This window comes from Gracilinanus agilis, chromosome 4 (assembly GCF_016433145.1).
Source record: "Gracilinanus agilis isolate LMUSP501 chromosome 4, AgileGrace, whole genome shotgun sequence".
NCBI lineage: Eukaryota > Metazoa > Chordata > Mammalia > Didelphimorphia > Didelphidae > Gracilinanus > Gracilinanus agilis.
The window spans coordinates 421,967,613-421,988,126 of NC_058133.1; the positions used below are offsets into that span (position 1 = coordinate 421,967,613).

Consider the following 20,514-nt stretch of genomic DNA (forward strand, 5'->3'; position numbering starts at 1 on the left):
GAAATACTTTTGGGTCCTAATCTTCTAGAAGTTGCCCAAACTCTGCCTGTTTTCTCATGAGCCACAGTGGGTTCAATGAAAAAATCTGGCTTCAGATAACCCTCCCTTGTAACTGTTCCAACCTCACCATTAGGACTAATGGATGATCATTCATTCATTCTTTCATTTAAGAATCACTTCTAACAGTTAGAGGGAGTTTATTTCTCTCAGTAGGTTTGCTGACATAGAAACTCAAAACCTCAGAGTCATTTTCCTCTTTCCTCCCCTGCATTTAAGCCATTGCCAAAGGCAACTCTTCCTCCACCATTTCTTACCCTGTCCCTCTTTTCCCCACTTGAAAAGTCACTACCTACACCCAGGACCTTATTACCTTTTACCTGTTTTACACCTATAACTTCCCGACTTTATCTCTCCTTTACCTCTTTTCTGTGCCTGGCACAAAGGTACTGCCGTATTAATTATTGAATAGAGATGAGATGGAGAGGAAATGCTGCTGGTCTAGAAGAAAGCTATTTTTATCCCTCCTCTCTTTAGGCTATTTAAAGGAAAAAAGTGAAGGCTTTGAACTTGAAGACCTAAGCTCTCCTTCTTCTTCACAGAACTGCTGAAATAATCTTCCTAAAGCCTGGGTCATTCCCTTGCTCAAACATCTCTGGTGACTCCCTGTATTCTCTAGGATAAAATAAAAACTCCTAAACTATAGCACATGAAACCTTTTATAGTCTGTCTCTGGCCTTCCTGCCCAGATTTACATCATTCTTTATTTTTCTTTACATTCCAGCCCAATAATTACTGAAATTTGTGTAGCCTTCAGTTTCACTCTCTTGCCTTAGTTTAGCCCATCCACCCATCCCTGGCTGGCTCTCTCTCCTCCTCTTTGCTTGTTGAAATTGTCTTTTTTTCAAGGTTTAACTCAGGGAACAACACCTCCTCCAAGAAGTCTTTCCTGAAATTCATCCCTCAACTCTACTGCCAGGTGAAAATCATCTCTCTACCCTGACATTTTCTTTCTAGTATTCTATCTGTCTCTCTTTTTTTCTCCCATGTTCCACTGGTATCATACATGTTTGTGTACTCATCGTCTTCTTTTCTCTACCCTTTTCCCTTCCCTGACCAGTGTCTGGCACATAGATACTGCCATGTTCATTATTGAATAGCGATGAGATGGAGAGGAAATGCCACTGGCCTGGAAGAAAGAGGTAGTTTTGCTCCTTTCTTCTTTAGGGTATTCAAAGGAAAAAAGTGAAGGCTTTGAACTTGAAGACCTAAGCTCTCCTTGTTCCGACAGACATTCATTAATCATTTGGAAGTGCAATTCCTGTAGTAAACTCATAGTATATGGCTGACTAATTGCCTGTGAGGTCATCATTTGGATCCAGTGACTGAATAAAGGGTGATATCTTTGGTTTTGGGTTTTGTTTTGTTTTTTAAAGCATTGGGGGATTTCAAAGGTATGCTCACTTGATTCTTTGTATGGATTAAATGCCCAGACTTTCTGAAAAAGGGAGGAATCTTTCTTTTGTTCATTTTCCTTAATATTTTTCTTAAGAGAAATAAACAATCTAAGGTTGGCAGCTTGTGTGTGCATGTGTGTGAATGTGGCCTTCCTTAGCTTCCTTTGGAATTGTACCTTTTCAGCTCTGAAGTGAGTCATATCTGGTGGGCTGATTTGCAGTTATGACTCAGCCTGTAGACATAAAATGGAAGAAGAAGCCTTCAGCTTACCCAAAAAAAAAAAAAATAGGCCAGAGCTAAATATTTGACTTGTTTGGGTTTTGAAGATAAAGTTCCTGATTAATCCTAAGTGCTCAAGGGTCATTGTGATACTTTAAGAATTGCAGAGCAGGAAAGAAATATTTTTTCAAGACCTCACTAGGATGTCTTAAGTTATATTAAAAACCTTTCTTTAGGGGCAGCTGGGTAGCTCAGTGGATTGAGAGTCAGGCCTAGAGATGGGAGGTCCTAGGTTCAAATATGGCCTCAGACACTTTCCAGCTGTGTGACCCTGGGTAAGTCACTTGACCCCCATTGCCCACCCTTACCACTCTTCCACCTAGGAGCCAATACAGAGATGTTAAGGGTTTAAAAAATAAAAAAAATAAACCTTTCTTTAAAATGCAGTGTAATTTATGAGCCAGGGAAGGGTAGTAGTTCCTTTTATTCTTGTTGTTCTGTTCTCTTTTCTGTAATTCGGGGGGTGATGCTAATGGAGAAAGGTATTTTTTCTTAAAAGGAAGTCAACTCTTTAGCAAGTGGCATTTCCATCGACTATGCCACTTGTAAGGAAGTTAACTGACATTCAACTAATTTATTTTCATACTCCCCACCCCAAGGAGAGTAGAAAGAGTTCTTGCTTCTTTAAAATAGTAAAATAGGATTCTTTTTTGAGCTATAATATTGGCCCCTCAATTTATAACTTTTAGCTTCTGAAACTTTTATGAATAGGCTGGTCTCCAGATATTCTTGGCTGAAACCATAAATATCAATTTAAATATAAATTTTAAGTCCATTTAAGTACAATAAATATAAATTTAAAGACAAAAAGGTATCCCATCCATATCCTGAAGTTTAGGGGTGCATCACCTCCTACCCCCCTCATATTGTAGAAAATCACATAAAATTTTTTGGCCTTCCCTTTGTATCAGAGAAAAAGTCTGAATATTGTCTTTTTCTTTAATGGAGTATTTATAGTACCTTATTGTAAAATCTAGATTCAGTATTTGGTCATAGGTTATACGTAGGTAAATGTTCAGTATAAAGAGTTTCTAAACCTTTTCTGTCTCATCTGGTGGCCTTCATGTATTGTCTGTGGCTTCTGTAAAACTTCTCCAAAATTTCATTTTAATTTCTTATGCTAATGCACAATATATCAAAACCACAATGGGGAAAGTCACAGTGTGGAAGGGATAACTGTAATTGCAAATAAAGGGCAGTTTGGCAGCATCATAGATAGAGTGCCACGCCTGAAGTCAGGGGGGTCCTGGGTTCAAATCTGGCCTCAGACACTTTATAATTGTGTGACCCCTTGGTAAGTCATTTAACCCATTAAAATTGTTACTAAGATAGAAAGTGAGGGTTTAAAAATATCATTGCAAAAATGAAATATAAAAGTCATAAGAGCATTTTGAAACCCAAATTTTAATTTAAATAAAAATGTTTTTATTATATAGAATTTAAGAGAATATTTTTGTGCTTGTTAACAAGAATCTGATTGGGGAAGATTAACAGTTGTTTTTTGTGTTTTGTTTTTTGGCCAATGTTCATCAGTCAATAGCTCAAATTTTACAGACACAGATGTGATAGAAATTGGTTCTAGATTCCAAATCAGTGAAAGTTCCAGAAAGGCCCTCTTGCCCACAAATTTCTTTTCCCCTTTATGACTCACCTATGGATAAAGACAATTCAATAAAAAAGCAAATGAGTTAGCAATTAAAAGCACCCCAGTAAACAGTGGCCATTGGTTTATTAGATAAGAATAGTTCTCTTGGAAGTTAATATGGAAGACTTTGCTGGTGAGGGGGAAAGGCTATGAAATGAACCCACCTTTGGGGGAGAGGGGGTTCCCCGTTGTCAGCCAGGAGGCAGCATTAGGCTTTTCATAGTATATTTTCAACTTCTTCACAGTTTTTCTAGCCCAGTCTGCTTGTCTTGACTAAGGAGGAACTAAGGTTAATGTTGGACACAGAGAATGACTATTAGCAAACTTCATTAAAGCCTGGATTGTTTTCCCCTGGAGAAGAGTGATTGTTGATTAGTATTAGACCCTGGGCTTCAGTGTAACTTGTCATTGTATGAAAATGTTCCCCAAAAGAGGCTTTCCCAAGAAATGCAGAGCCTGTGGCTCAGTGATTAGAGAGCCAGGTCTGGAGATGGGAGTTCCTGGATTCAAATATGACCTCTGATACTTTCTAGTTATATGACCCTGGACAAGTCACTTTATCCCACTTGGCTATCCCTTACCACTCTTCTGCCTTAGAACTGATATTTAGTATTGATTCTAAAATGAAAGCTAAGGGTTTAAAAAAAAAGAAAAGAAACATAGGACCTATAATTCATGCCCTCTTGAGAAGTTAAAGCAATTAATAATATAAATAAGGGGCAGAATGGTATAGTGATTAGGGACCTGGTCTCAAAGTAAGAAAGACCTTGATTCAGATTTGGTCTCTGATGCCAACTGGATGTATGGTTTGTACTTGCATTGGTAGAAGGAAATTAATTACTAAAAGAGTCCCCCCCCCCTTCAAAAATTATATATGTGATATGCTCATAAAACCTAAAAGTAGAAAAGAGCTTAGAGAGTCTTGATTTCAACTCATTTTACATATGAGACAACGGAGGCCCGAAGAGTTTAAGACACTTGCCTAGGGTCCCACAGATATCAATTGGTAGAGATAATTTAATTGCAATTTTAAAATGATTAATATTTAAAATTAATATAATAAAAATGCTTCATTAAAAATAATTAAAAACCTATGTCCTCTGTTTTCAAATCCAGCCTTCTTTCTACTATAACCCACTTTACCTCTCAACAGTAAAAATGTAAACGCTACTAAAGTTGCTGAGAGCTCTCCCCATTCCAAATATTAGCAAATTTGCTTTCATCAAAGTACTTCCTACCTGAGATAAAAAGATAAAGGGTGTCAGGAAGAGGGCCCAGGTATAGGGACATGTCATTCCCATAGTCCAGGGAAACTATGCCATCTAATTTTCAAGTCTTCCACTGACACCGATTACTAATGCATGGGTGATCTGAGCATGATCGAGCTCTCCATGGAAAGCTACAGTGTAAGGTAGCACACTGGTAAGAAATGGAAAAGACTCGCCGCATTACCCTGGCCAGCGCTCTGCCAAGGCAGGCTCCAGTTACCCAGATAAAAGGCAGAGCATTCCACGGAGCCTCGAGACCTTTTCCCTTGGCTTCTCTGGGCCGTACTTTTTGTTCTTTACCTTCTTGTCCTATCCTACGTAAACTGGGAGTCAGTGTGCTGTTTAATGACCATGTGAGGGAAAATATTCTATTTCTAGGCAACAGCCTAGTAGTGCCTTCTGGAAAACTCAGTGTGCAGAGCATGAACTGATAGAGCTCATTAAGTATGGACAGAGTGTGGGGATGTGTGTGTGTGTGTGTGTGTGTATAATATAATATAATACATTATAATACAATTATATATATATATGTCCACACATATCTGTCATGGCCCTTTTCCATCTATAGTTTATATTATACATGATATAGGTATATATAATATATATGGCATTATATATAACATATCTATAATATACATCATATAGTAAATGTTATATCTTATAGATATCTGATGTCTACTATATACATATATACACACACATATTTGTTGTTATCTAGTTGTATCCAGATCTTTGTGACCCTATTTGGGGTTTTCTTGGTAGAGATACTAGAATGCTTTGCCATTTCCTTCTCCAACTCATTTTACAGCTGAAGAAACTGAGGCAAACAGGGTTAAGTAAGGAATTTAACCCTGGGCAAAAAAAAAAATTGTATCTGAGGTTCGATATGAACCCAGGTCTTCTTGACTATCTCTGTACCAAACCTAGCTGCACGTATAAACACACACACACTCACACACACACACACACACATACATAAAAACATTTCCATCTATTATATATAAATATATTTGTGTCTATTATATATAAACATGTTTCCATCTATTATATAAATATGTTTCTATTATATATAAGAACATTTCCATCTATTTGTATCTAGTATACATAAACATGTTTCCATCTATTATATAAACATATTTCTATTATATATAAAAACATTTCCATTTATTTGTATCTAGTATAGACACACATTTGTATCTAGCATATATAAACATAATTCTACTATATAGGAAAACATTTCCATCTATTATATATAACTGTATCTATTATATATAAACATATTTCAATTATATAGAAAAACATTTTTATATGTTTGTATCTATTATATAAATCCATTTCCATTTATTATATATAAACATGTTTCCACCTATTATATATTAACATATTTCTATTACATATAAAACCATTTCCATTTATTATGTACAAACATGTTTCTATCTATTATATATATATTTAAATCTATTATATATAAACATTTCTATTTTATTTATATACACACACGTTTCCATCTATTATACATACATACTCATAAAGTATGTGTGACTATTTATCATGACTTTTTTCCATCTAAAATATTTATATATATATACACATGCATTTGTCATCACCCTTTTCATCTATATTTTATATTGTATATGTAGATATGATATATCTACAACTATATAATATATTATACATATATTGTAGATGTGATATAGATTTATATTTAAGCATAAGGCTACTTTAAACTGCATATATAGATATACATATGTGTGTATACATAGATGTATATATATTAAAGCTACATTTAGACTGTCATTTCCTTTTTCCATTTGTAATTTTATTATATATATATATGCAGCTAGCTGGGGTTAGGAAGACTCTTCTTGCCGAGTTCAAGTCTAGCCTCAGACACTTATTAGCTCTGTGACCTTGGACAAAGTCACTTAACCCTGTTTGCCTCAGTTCCTCTTTTATAAAATCAGCTGGGGAAGGAAATGGCAAATCATTAAAATAAATTTGCCAAGAAAACCCCAAATAGGTCATGATGAATTGGAACACAACTAAAAAACAACTGAACAACAAATAATATATATATAGACACATATATAATGTATATTTTATATAATATGTTTAATAGCTGCATGTTACAAATATATGAACATGTCTATATTATGTATGAATACTTTAAAATATATAAAGGAAATAATATATTTATGGTATTATGAATGTGCTAAGTATCTTTACACTTAATATATGCATCTTATACATAATCTTACAGTTGGAAAAGGGTCGTGATAAATAGCCACACATGCTGTAGCTTTTCTCTCTTCGTGTAGAGTTCTTAGTCCTCTGTGGCAGTGTGATGAAGTCTATAACCTCTTTTTAGAATAATGTTACTAGATGGATTAAATAAAATAATAGGATTGTAAAAGAACCCAATTATTGAAATAGTTAAGAAAATATTTTTCAAAAGCAAGTTCACAGACACCAGGTTAAGAATACCTGATCTATATTTCTGGTTTTGGATATGGCTAATATTTAAAATATTTGGTTTGGTTCCTTTTAAAAAATATCCCTTTGTTGAAGGCATGGGAATAAAAGCTCTGAGAGCCAGAAACGTTCTCAAAAGACACCCAACAAGCCACTTTTTTACAGAGAAAGAAATAGCTATATTTACCCATAGTACCGTGATGATCTTGCCAAGGTAAAAATAAAAGATTGAAAAGGAATATATTGAATGCAAAATGGAACAAATCTTGCTTCCATTTCTAAACCAATGAGGGGCATTACCCCAGTTTTCGTGAAGGTCCTTTGAGATATAATTGGTGGAGCCAACCCGGCCAAAAAGCAGGGAACAATGGAGTTTAGACCCTTGCCACCAGTTGGAGTCTTCCTCTAAATCAGTGATTTTCCCAAAGTGGGCACTACCGCCCCTTGGTGGGTGCTGCAATAATCCAGGGAGGCGGTGATGGCCACAGGTGCATTTATCTTTCCTATTAATTGCTATTAAAATAAAAAAAAATTAATTTCCAGGGGGCTAAGTAATATTTTTTCTGGAAAGAGGGTGTTAGGCCAAAAAAGTTTGGGAACCAGTGCTCTAAAGTAATACTTGAGGGTGGCTGTTGGTTAGTCAGAATTTGGAGGCTCCACCAGGAGGCAAATGGAAAGCAAGCATGCTACCCTCTGGCCCTCTCTGCCCAGGGCATTAGGGTGAGGAACCAGCCGAGCTCTGTCAGACTAGAGTGTGCTGAAATCAGCTGCCTGTCCTTCTATCAGGTTTCACGTCTCAAGCCGAAGTATCTGGTTGCGGAGCCCTGGGACGTTCGGTTTCATTGAAGAATATCTTTCCCTTTCTGTTTCCTTGTGGCTACAGACAATTTACATGGATGATGGCGTGTCGTCTTTTGTCCAGATCAGAGGCTCCGTTCCATTATTCTGGGAGCAGCCAGGGCTTCAGGTAGGTAACGAGGAAACCTCTTGACACCATCTTTCATCCTTTCACCTAACCAACCTACCTGCTCTTCAAAAAGAAGGTTTTTTTTTGAAATAGCATCATTTCTGACTTTTCTCTTGACCTAAAATGTCTTTGTATTGAGCTATTTTTTTTTACTGGATCTTTAAAAGATTGTTTAGAAAAAAAATGTATATAGTATATACAAATAAATAATATCTACATGAAAGAGTTGCTCTATAATTCCCTATTATAAAACTCAATTATTAAAGAATGTGTTTTCTTCACTAATGGCTGGGATATACGTTGAAATGTTTTCTGTGCCGTACAAACTAACAGTCATGTATTCTGTCTTGGATGTTATCGGGTAGCTTAATAATGCCAGGGCAATGCTAAAGTACTTCCAATTTTTCCAAAACAACAATCAAGTTTTTGCTTTTCTTGAGGATTGTATTAATATCCAGAGAAAGGCTGAAAGATAGTTTTAATAACTTCTTGTGGGTCTTAGGCTGACATACAATGGATCTAAGATTAGGAGACTTTCAGAGCTATATGAGAATTTTATACTGATCTTTCCTATGATTACTAAAAATATACACTGTCATTTGAAACATTGGCCACTGACTGATGCCAGAGACATTTCAGTTATGTCTGTCTCCCTGGAAGAGATCAGTGTGTGTGGTGATAAGTTCCAAGAACACTTTTGTCATCGATGAAATGACATACTGTCTTGTTCATTGAGTTCTCCATTGAGGTAGACTGAGCCAGACTAATTTGGGATCTCAGCAGGGAGGGGAAATGAGAAATGTAAAGACTAGATTTCTAATATAAAATATTGAGTCTACCTGCCAAGAGAAACTCAGGAGCTATATGAACTCAACTACAAAACAGTTTTCACACAAATAAAGTCATATCTAAACAATTAAAAACATTAGTTGCTCATGGGTAGGCTGAGCCAATATAATAAAAATGAAAATTCTATCTAAATTAATTTAGCTATTCAATGTCATAACAATCAAAATACTCCAAAATTATTTCATAGACCTAAAAAAATTACAAAATTCATCTGAGAGAATTAAAAGCCAAGAATATCAAGGGAATTAATTTTTTAAAAATGAAGGAAGATGACCTATCTGTACTGGGTCTTAAATGGTATTATAAAGTGGCAACCATCAAAACAACCTAGTATGGGCTGGGAAACAGTAGTGGACCTTGAATAGATTAGACCCTCAAAACTTAATTCCTTGTGGAAATTTGGTTTTGTTATTTGTTATATGTTATGGAATGTGCTAATTAGAACATTTCTTAAAGATTCTTCTACTCCAATTTCCTACATAAAGTAGGAAACTTCTCATCAGCCTCTCTAGCTCATGGTCATCCAGTCTCTAGGGACACAAAATTCACTACTTTGTCAGGCTGTCTGTTTCAATGTTAGCTATAATCATTATCCAATTTTCTTTATAATTAAAGAGAAATTTACTTCCCTGTAACTTGCATATATTGATGCAATTTTATTCTTTGGAGGTACATAGAATTTTTAGTCTGTTGCATTTTTAAGTTTTTTAAATCTTTAAGGATTTTTTAATGGCCCATCTATTCTTTTGCCTTATCCAGGATAAACATCTTTAGCTATTGCAGCTGTATTATGATGCTACTTTCAGACTCTGCCTTTTTGGCTAGAGAGCTAGTTAGTGTTATTTTCCAAACTGGGGTGTCCAGACTTAAACACCAGTAGTCCAAATGCAGGTTGACCAATGCAGAGTAAAATGGACTGTGCTCTTGACCTTGATGTAAACATTTCTAAGTAGACAACTAAGACCTTTGATTCATTAAGCTTGTGTGTTAACTAATTCCCCCTCCTCTTGTGAGTCTTCAAATAACTTTTGACGGTTTCATAGAATCCTAGAATTGGAAGAGAACTTGAATGTCTGGTCTAGTCTTAACACCAACCTGAATCTTGGCACAGCATCCCAGATAAGTGATTATCCAGCTTTCCCTTGAACACTTTCAGGGGAACTCACTAACTTTCTCTTTAAAACAAAGCAAAAAAGAACAGCTAACTGGCTCAGTGGATTGAGATCCAGGCCTAGAGTAATGGGTTCAAATCTAGTTTTAGGTACTTCCTAGTTATATGACCACAGGCAAATCACTTAACCCCCATTGCCTAGTCATTACCACTCTGCCTTAAGACTAATACACAAACAGTATTGATTCTAAGGGGAATTGGGATTTAAAAAACAAAACAAAGCAAAGACTTGAGTCAGGAAGACCTGGGTTCAAATATGATCTCAGACAATTCCTAGATGTGTGACCCTGAGCAAGTTACTTAACTCCATTGCCTAGCTCTTTCCTGTCTTAGAGTTGTTACTAAGATAGAAAATAAGATTTAAAAAAAGTAAAGCAAAGACAAAACCATTTTTGTTAATACCTTTTTAGCTTTACCTCCTCCCCTCCAAACACACAATATATATACTGACAGTATAGAAAAAATGCTGTCCTAGAACTCAGCCACCTCTGTTTCATTATCTGTTTTCCAAGACCTTCATTGGTTTTTCCATTCCTCCGAGTTCAGTTTCCTTTTAGTGATTTATTTACTTACATAATTGTTTTCATTATGTGTAGTGTTCTCTTTTGGTTCTGCTCATTTACTCTGCACCAATTTATGGAAATCTTTCCATATTTCTCTGAATTCCTTATAGTTGTCATTTCTTTCAGCATAGTAATAATGCATCACTTTCAGGTACCTTAGTTTTTTCTACCGTTCCCCAAATGTTGGGTTGGTATATACTTTGTTTCTAGTTCTTTGCTACTACAATGAATGCTAAGATGAATAGTTTGGGTATCTAATAGACCCTTTTTTCTGTCTTTAGCTTCCATGTCTGGTAGTGGATATTCTGGGTCAAAAGATATGGTACATTTTTTGTCCATTTTCTTGTATGATTCCAAACTGAAATCTGGAGTGAATTCAACTACTTCATAGCCCCACTAATCATTCATCAATGTGCTTCTAAATCCTCTACAATATTGACTATTTCCACTTTTTTTTCCCATCAGTGACAACTTGCAAGGAGTAAGACTCAAAGTTATTTTAATTTACATTTATTTATTTGTTTTTAAATAATTTGGAGCTTCTTTTCAGGCGACCATTTGTAGTTTTCTAATTTTTTTTTTAACCCTTACCTTCCGTATTGACTCCAAGACAGAAGAGTGGTAAGGGTGGGCAATGGGGGTCAAGTGACTTGCCCAGGGTCACACAGCTAGGAAGTGTCTGAGGCCAGATTTGAACCTAGGACCTCCCCTCTCTAGGCCTGGCTCTCAATCCACTGAGCTACCCAGCTGCCCCTCTAATCTTTTGAAAACTATTTCCTTTGGCCAGATATTCATCGAAAACTAGCTCTTGGTGTTATATCCCTTGTAAATTTTTTTAAAACCCTTTCTTTCTGTCTTAGAACCAATACTGGTTCCAAGACAGAAGAGCAGTGAGGGCTAGGTGACTTGCCCAGGGTCACACAGCTAAGAAGTGTTTGATGGGGGTAGCTGGGTAGCTCAGTGGATTGAGAGTCAGACCTAGAGATGGGAGGTCCTAGGTTCAAATCCGGCCTCAGACACTTCCCAGCTGTGTGACCCTGGGCAAGTCACTTGACCCCCATTGCCCACCCTTACCACTCCTCCACCTAGGAGCCAATACACAGAAGTTAAAGGTTAAAAAAAAGAGAGAGAGAGAAGTGTCTGATGTTAGATTTGAACCCAGGACTTCTTGTCTATAGGCCTGGCTCTCAATCCACTGATCCACTTAGCTGCCCCTATCCCCTATACATTTAATTTTTAGTGTTATATCACCTAAATAGTGTCAGTTTCTCAAATATTTTAGATATCAGACTTTTATTGGTAATAGTTGATGCAAATATTTTTCCATTCTACCATTTCTCTAATTCAAGTGTCTTCACTGATTGATTGATTGATTTTTTTTTTAAGCCCTTGCCTTCCCTCTTAGAATCAATACAGTATATTGCTTTCAAAGACAGAAGAGTAGTAAGGGCTAGGCAGTGGGGGTTAAGTGACTTACCCAGGCTCACACAGGTAGGACATGTCTAAGGCCAGATTTGAACCCAGCACCTCCCATCTATAGGCCTGGTTCTCAATCCACTGAACCACATAGCTGCCCTGAGTTTTCACTTATTTTTATTTATGCAAAACTATTTAAATTTTATGTGATTGAAATTGGCTGTTTTCTTTCATAAACCTATCCTTTGTTTGGTGAAGAATTCTTCCCTAGCAAAAACTCACTATCATTTTTTTTTAAATCATTCTATTTGTCTTTACAGCAAAATCGTTTCTGTCCTATCTGCCCCCATATTGAGCCCTCCCTTTTGACAAAGAAAAACATCTGATATGGAAAGTTTGTTTGATGAACTCTCTCTTAAAGAGTTCATTCCAGTCTAGACAACTGTAATTAATGAGTTCTTTATATTGAATTAAATCTGCCTTTCCTTTTATAAAACCTTTTATGTACTTCAAGATAATTATTATGTTCTCCTGCCACCCTTTCTCTCCCTATCCTCTCCACTCAGCCTACAGTATTTCTCCTCCAAGGTAAATATCATTCTGTTGCTCAATCAAAACAGTGAAGCTAGGTGGCACAGAGGGTAGAGTGTCCATTCTGGAGTTAAGAAGACTTCTCTTCCTAAGTTCAAATCTAGCCTCACATACTTACTGATTTGCCTGGGCAAATCACTTAACCCTGTTTGCCTCAGTTTCTTCACCTGTAAAATGAGTTAGACAAGAAAATGGCAAACAACTCTAGTACTTTGGCTAAGAAAGCATCAAATGGGGTCATGAAGAGTCAGACACTACTGAAAAATGACTGAACTGTTTGAAGCACAGAAAATACAAAGAAAGACCAAAAAAACAAAACAAAAACAAAAACAAATAAAACCCAATCCTTTCTCTCAAAGAGCTCACAGTCTAATTTCCCCAATATCTGAACTATTTTTTTAAAACATGGTTCTGAAAATGCTCATCATCCCTTTGGCTGTCCATCTTTTGAATTTACTCTTTTTCTTGTCAATGACTTTCCTAAAATGTGGTACTCTAATCACAATACTAGCTCAGGATGGAGAATACCTAACTGTGTTGGCAATAGACAACACCCTGCTCTGGGAATGGGAAGATCCTGGTTACAAAGGATAAGTAAGTGGAAAGAATTGCTGGAGTTGCAGTCAATACTCACCCTTTCTACTTAATAGCTCTGTGACCATAGGCTGACCATGAGTGGTAGCCTCTCTGAGCCTCATCTTCTTCATTCTAGTAATAGCTAGTGTACCAACCTCAGGGGACTGTTGTCAAGTTCAAATAAGATCATGCATTAAGGCGCTTTCTAAGCTTTTAAAGTTCTTCATAAATGTCAGACAACATCATCACCAATCATGAGAGGAAGATAGCAAGAGCACACACCCCATAGGGGATGGCTGTACCTCATACATTCTCAGTCTCTCCCCCAGAAATCACATTCATAATACTCTTTGTCACCTACTCTGATCTAGAAATAATGGTCAGACTGTGGGTGTAGGTCCCCCTTCTAACCCCCAAGATGCTAATCACCTTGACGGGCAACTAGGTGGCACAGAAGATAGAGTGCTGGGCTTGAAGACAGGAAGACTTGAATTCAGATCTGGCTCAGATACTAGCTGTATGGTCAAAAAGACAAGTCTCTTAATCCTGTTTGCCTCAGTTTCCTCATCTGTAAAATGAGCTGGAGAAGGGAATGGCCAACCACTCTAGTATCTTTGCCAAGAAAAATCTCAAGTAGGGTCGGACCCTACTGAAGCAACTGAAAAACAGCTCAACTCTACAGAAATGCAGCGGCACTCATTTTCCCAATAATAAGAACTGCAAAAGGAATCCATATGCTTCTTCTTCTAACACCTCAGTGCTTCCATCTCTTAATATATTGCCACTTTCACTCAATTAGTCAACCACTTAGCATTTATTAAACACTGAGTATGTGTCGAGCCTTATGCCAGGTGCTAGGCATATTGTATAGTTAGAAATTCTTGAACCTTTGGACTCTATCTCCTAGAATTCTTTTTTCATTACCCAGAATGCTTTCCCTTCCCCATGTTTGCATCTTTATGTTATTGTTTCTAGTTCTGTAACTCCTCCCTTTTTTATTTCCTTCTCCCTTTGTGCAGTCAGGGAAGTGGCTTTTTCTTTACTGATGTTTTGCTGTTTTTTCCTTCTTGCTTCAAGTTATTTAAACTTTATAAAATTAATAATACTTGGAGTATTTGGGGATATTAATTTTAATCTTTACAATATGAATTTAAAATTGAGATTATCCTTGTGTTCCAGAAGCCTGTATTTTCTTGGTAAACTCTAAATTCCAATAGACATTTGTAACATCCATGATCTTAAGTGGGGTGAAACTGCCTCACAGATGATACTTATGTTAATGTTTCTTGAGACCACTTCATCTTTTTTGGCAGCCATGCTGTATGATTGGTAACTGAGCTTAGAGTTATAGCGACTGGTCAATCAACAAGAGTATACTATAAGGGGGGGCAGCTGGGTAGCTCAGTGGATTGAGAGTCAGGCCTAGAGACAGGAAGTCCTAGATTCAAATCTGGCCTCAGACACTTCCCAGCTGTGTGACCCTGGGTAAGTCACTTGACCCCCATTGCCCACCCTTACCAATCTTCCACCTATGAGACAATACACAGAAGTTAAGGGTTTAAACAAAACAAAAACAAAAACAAAAAAAAGAGTATACTATAAGGGTTCAAACCTGGCCCCAAATTCTTTCTGGTTGTATGACCCTGGGCAAGTCACTTAACCCCAGTTGCCTAGCCCTTAATTGCCTTTCTGATTTGGATCCAATACTTGGCATCAATTCTAAAGGGTTAAAAAAAGGGGGGGCATCTATTTTGAGTTAGGCACCAAATCCCAAAGGTTTCAGGAACATGGGGACACTTTATACATATTGTATTTGTGGAGCTAAATTTCTGAATTGGAGGGCAATACTTGACATTTTTGATGGGGTCTAAACTTGTTATGTCATTTGTATCAGAAACTTTAGTAAGGAAACTTTCAACCAATATAGATGAGGACTGCAATGTACTGTCTTGGGGAGTTGTCTGGAGCACTAAGATGCTAACTCACTTGCCCAGAGTCTCACCATTAGTGTCTAGCAAAGTCCTGGAGTGAACCCATGCTGCTTCTTAATTCAAATTTTAGTAGGAATAAACTTAACACTTATCTCTATTATGTTTCACCTTCCTCTACTAAAATGCCATTCTAAGGGCGGCTAGGTAGCTCGGTGGATAGAGAGCCAGGCCTGAAGTTGGGAAGACCTGGATTCAAAGGTAGCCTCAGACCCTTTGGCTGTGTAACCTTGGACAAGTCCTTTGGCCACAGTCACCAGTTCCTTCCACTCTTCTCCCTTGGAACTGATCCTTGTGTCAATTCTAAGACAGAAGGTAAGGATTTAAAAATAAAATAAAATGCCATTCCATGTCATGGCATGAAAGTGACTACAGGTTCTTGGCAGCCATGCCAGTGGAGTACAAGCTCCGACAGGTCCTACCAAGTTGAAAAGGTCTTGAGAACAGGCTCGGTGATCCACCTGTCTTCCAAGGATCCTCCTCGCTAAATTAAGGGAGGCTCGTTGCCAGAAAGTTGGTCACGGGATGGTCAATTTGTTTTTTTTAGCCACAGCAGCTTCTAAGGTACAAATATGTTGTCATTTTGCATAGCTGCATAGAACTCACCTCAGAACTTTGAAATGGTGAAATCACTAGCCTGTAATCTACTGTGGGGGAGGCTAGTGCTGGTCACTTGAGCTCAAAAGTCCTGAATTGTCCTAGAGGTAAAGGACTTTAGTATAGAGGCAGGGATCAATATGGTGAGCCTCCAAGAAGGGATCACCAGGCTCCCGAAGGAGGAAGCAATTGGCTCGATTCAGAAGTGGAGCTTGTGAAAGCTTTCATTCCAGTGCAATAAAATAGGTTTGGGCTTATCAGTGGTCATTGCATTTCAGTCTAGGTGAGATAAGAAGATCCAATCTCCTTTTAATTTAATTTTTTATTTTTATTTTGAATATTTTCCCATAGTTACATATTTCATGTTCTTTCCCTCTCCCCCAAACCCCCCAACCCCTCTTAGCCGATGCACAATTCCACTGGGTTTTACATGTATCATTGATCAAAACCTAATTCCATATTATTGATAATTGGACTATAGTTATCATTCAGCGTCTACATCCCCAATAATATCCCCAACAACCCATGTGTTCAAGCAGTTGTTTTTCTTCTGTGTTTCTCCCCTCACAGTTCTTCCTCTGAATGTGGCTAGTTTTCTTTCTCATAAGTCCCTCAGCCTTGCTCTGGATCCTTGAATTGCTGCTAGTAGAGAATTCTGTTATGTTTGATTGTACCACAGTGTATCAGTCTCTGTGTACAATGTTCTCCTGGATCTGCTCCAATCTCCTTTTTAAAAAACAAAAAGTGAAATCAGTAAAGATTGTAAAGATTTTATCATATTTGATTTAGCTCATCATTCTAGTCTATTGACATCTTTTTGGATCATGATCCTATCATGTAATTTATTAGATATCTTTCCTAGCTAAGTGTCAGCATTTTGTTTGGTTCAATATATACCGTCAGTCTTCAAGTAATTGATAAAAAAAGTAGATGAGTCCTTCTGCATGTTCCTGCATCCTTGGGTTGAATCTGCCTCATTGAGATTCAGGTGTAAGTGGTGTTTTGGGCATTTATCTGATCTATCTTTTTGGTAATGTAATCAAAGTAGGAGGGACCACCAGCTAAGAATTTACTCTTCTTGATTAAGTTTCTTGAATGTTTCCTAAAGTGACTAGAACATAACCATCAGTCCATTAGCTTAGTGTATGCCAAGATGATTCTAAGTGCTGGGGATACAAAGAAAGATGAAAAAGACTGTTCCTGCCTTTGGGGAGTTCACTCTCTAATGGAGACAACATATAAATAGCCATATTTAAAGAAGCCATCCACAAGATAAATAGGAAATCATCTGTAGAGGGAAGGCACAGAATGATATAAAAGCAGAAGGCTAGGGTAATAGGTACCCAGTGAATGTTTCACTGTAGAAATAAATGAAAAGTTCTTGTTTACATATGTTGTGTCAGTATATTTGGCCAGCTCTGGCCTTGGAGAAAAGAGAAGAGGAAATGAGTATTTTTTATAAATTCCTTTTCTTGAAATAATCAGGAATTATGGTTTACACATGCTGGGTATGGTAGCTATATTGATTGGATTGACTCAACTGTTTTTCCTTTTTTTTTTTTTGTGGGGGGAGCTTGAAGGAAGGAGGAGGTATATATGGAAACTATAATGTAAAAGCAAAAGGCATTGGAAAAACTTAAAAGAAAGAAGAAATCCTGCCCAGTCCTAGTTCTTAAGTATGATACATATTCAAAGAACTGAGACATTTTTTTACCTCAGCCACCTGAGATTTTAGGCCTGAAAGTCAATTTTTCATAGTTTAATGGGCAAATCCTTGATTCAGATGAAGTGATGAGAAGCCAAGCATTGAATTTTTTTTTCTTATATCCTTACCTTCTGTCTTAGAAGTATAGATTACAAAGCAGAAGAGCAGTGAAGCATAGGCGATTGGGATTAAGTGACTTGCCCAGGATCACACTACCTTAGCAAGCACTGGATCTTTATTTTAGAATTTAGCTTGTAGATCTGAGTGTGAGGAGGCATATCTTGAAGAAACATCCTTGGTCCTGCCATTGTATGCAGATGTGTTTCTATATATTCTCCCTTGGTTGTTGTACATTTAAACTACAATTTTAAAACAGCCCTGCTTATGTCATCCACATCTAGTAGTCATGGGCTTTTTTTTTATTTTAATTTTATTAGAATTTTCCCCCATGGTTATATGATTTATGTTCCTTCCCTCTCCTCCTCCTTCCACCCTCCAGGAGCTGACAAGCAATTCTACTGGGTTATACATGTATTATCACTCAATACCTATTTCCATGGTCATGGGCTTTTTTTTGTTTTTGTTTTTGTTTTTTAATAAACCCTTAACTTCTGTGTATTGGCTTGTAGGTGGAAGAGTGGTAAGCATGGGCAATGGGGGGTCAAGTGACTTGCCCAGGGTCACACAGCTGGGAAGTGTCTGAGGCCAGATTTGAACCTAGGACCTCCTGTCTCTAGGCCTGACTCTCAATCCACCAAGCTACCCAGCTGCCCCTCATGGGCTTTTAATAACTTCATCTGAACCAGGAAAGCTAGGAAAAAAAAAAAAAAAACATGTACCTGTCAATGATTTTTCAGGTTATAAATACCAAAAGAATTTTGCATATAAAAACCTCTCTATCTTGGTTTGAGTTCCTTGCTTGTGTATTTTGCATTGCTGTTTATAGACTAATCAAAGAAGTCATTCATTACCTTTCTTGTCATTGCAGAAACCTTATCAATGACTAAATATATATGTCATTAGTTAAAGAAAAAACAGGGTTTAGAGCAAATTAAGTATGGATTGACTGATTACATATGGTGTGACTGATTGTGTCATCATTGCTACCTCCTTCTGTTGCCTATATTTTATTCCTTCATATTATCACTCATTTTTAAAACTTATTATTATGCTGACTGCATTAGGCATTAGGCTAGAGCAGCTATTCTCTAACTTTTTGGTCCCAGGACCTCTTCACATTTTTAAAAATTATTCAGTATACAAAAGAGCTTTTGTTTATGTGGGTTATATCTGTTTATACTTATCCTATTAGAAATTAAAGTGTTTTAGTGTTATTATGAAAATAGTTTTAATCACAGATACCCTGAAAGTGTCTTAAAGGGGTCTTTAGACCCAACTGTGAAAACCATTGAGTTAACGTAATCTGAAATAAAAATTATTTGGTACCTGTAGTTAAAGAAAATTATTTGGTACCCTTTCACTTAAAAGGGACAAGCAAGAATAATCAGAGAATAATCCTATAAAACCAAAACTCCAAAATAAAAACCCAAATAAATTAAAGTGAAAAAAATCATCTGCTTTGATCTTCATTCCAACTCCAACAGTTCTTCCTCTGGAGGTGGATAACATTCTTTATTATAAGTCTCTCAGAATTGTCCTGGATCTTTGTATTATTGAGAATAGCTTAGTCTTTCATAGCTGATCGTTCCACAATATACACAAGAAGAATAGGAATGGCATCTTTATTAAGCATAATTTCAAAGACTGGAGTTTATATTTGACTTTCTAGTTTTTAATGTCTTTTTAGATCCCTTTCTCCCAAAGTTATCCATTGTGATGGCAAAGTAAAGAGGGAGAGTAGAAATAGCTGGGGCGGTTTAGGAGAACCAAAACAGAGACAAGGTTAGTAAGAAAAAAGAAATCAGAAATGGAACTTGAGGTAATGAAGCACCATGGAAAAAAGGACTCATTATAGAGTCGAGATCTGAGTTCAAATGTCAGCCTTGTTGTTTATTATCTTTGGGACTTTGGGCAATGTGGTAAGACTGCAAATGTCACCAAATTGCTATTACATGGTCTCTGTTGTATTTATAAATGTAAAAACTGTTCTTAGCTGGAAGGGCTATTCAAAAATCAATAGTGTGCAGGATTTGACTGTGATATAGATGGATTGTTGTTAGTCAGTCATGGTCATTTCTTTGTGACCCCATTTGGGGTTTCTTGTTAAAGATACTAAAGTGCTTTGCCATTTCCTTCTCCATCTCATTGTACAGATGAGGAAACTGAGGCAAACAGACTTAAATGACTTTCCCAGAATCACATAAATTCTAAGTATCTGAAGCCAGATTTGAATTCAGGAAAATGAGTCTTCTTGACTCTATACTTGGCATTTTATCCACTGTACCACCTAGTTTTTATAATATGAATAGATAGCGTATTAGTTTTAGAACACTTCAATTCAAACCCTGCCTCAGACCTTGACCAGTTATATTACCTTGGGAAGTCATTTAACTTCTTTGAAAAATGAGAGGGCTAGGACAGGTAGGTGGCTCATTCACTTACCCCAGTTACCTTGCCCAACATACCACTCTTCTGCCTTGGAACCAATACTTAGAATGGATTCCAAGACAGAATGGTAAGGCTTTAAAAAATAAAATGAGATGGCTGGACTCAATAACCTTTAAAGCCCCCTCCTGTTCTAAATTTATGATCCCATGATAAGTCATACCAATAGTAAGTACCAAAAGGTTTTAGGATGTGTCTTGGAGTTTTTGTGAAAGAACCCACTTTATCTAACATGCCAGTGTATCAAGAGCTTTACAGATTCCAAGCATCTTGCTGAAATAATTTCTTCAGAGCCTGATATATATACATACACATATATAATTTTTATTATATTAATATTGTTATATCATTATATATTATAATCAGTATATAACATATAAACTTATACATATATATATATATAAACA

At 36.7% G+C, this 20,514-nt stretch overlaps 1 protein-coding gene across 1 annotated transcript in view; it reads left to right on the forward strand.

Annotated features, from left to right (window-relative positions):
• Positions 1-20,514, forward strand: part of SYNJ2 (synaptojanin 2) — a 156,236-nt gene that overhangs the window by 68,001 nt on the left and 67,721 nt on the right. The window contains exon 5 of the mRNA XM_044675472.1: positions 8,003-8,086. Within this exon, the coding sequence (XP_044531407.1) occupies positions 8,003-8,086 (84 nt within the window). The remainder of the gene's footprint in view (positions 1-8,002; positions 8,087-20,514) is intronic.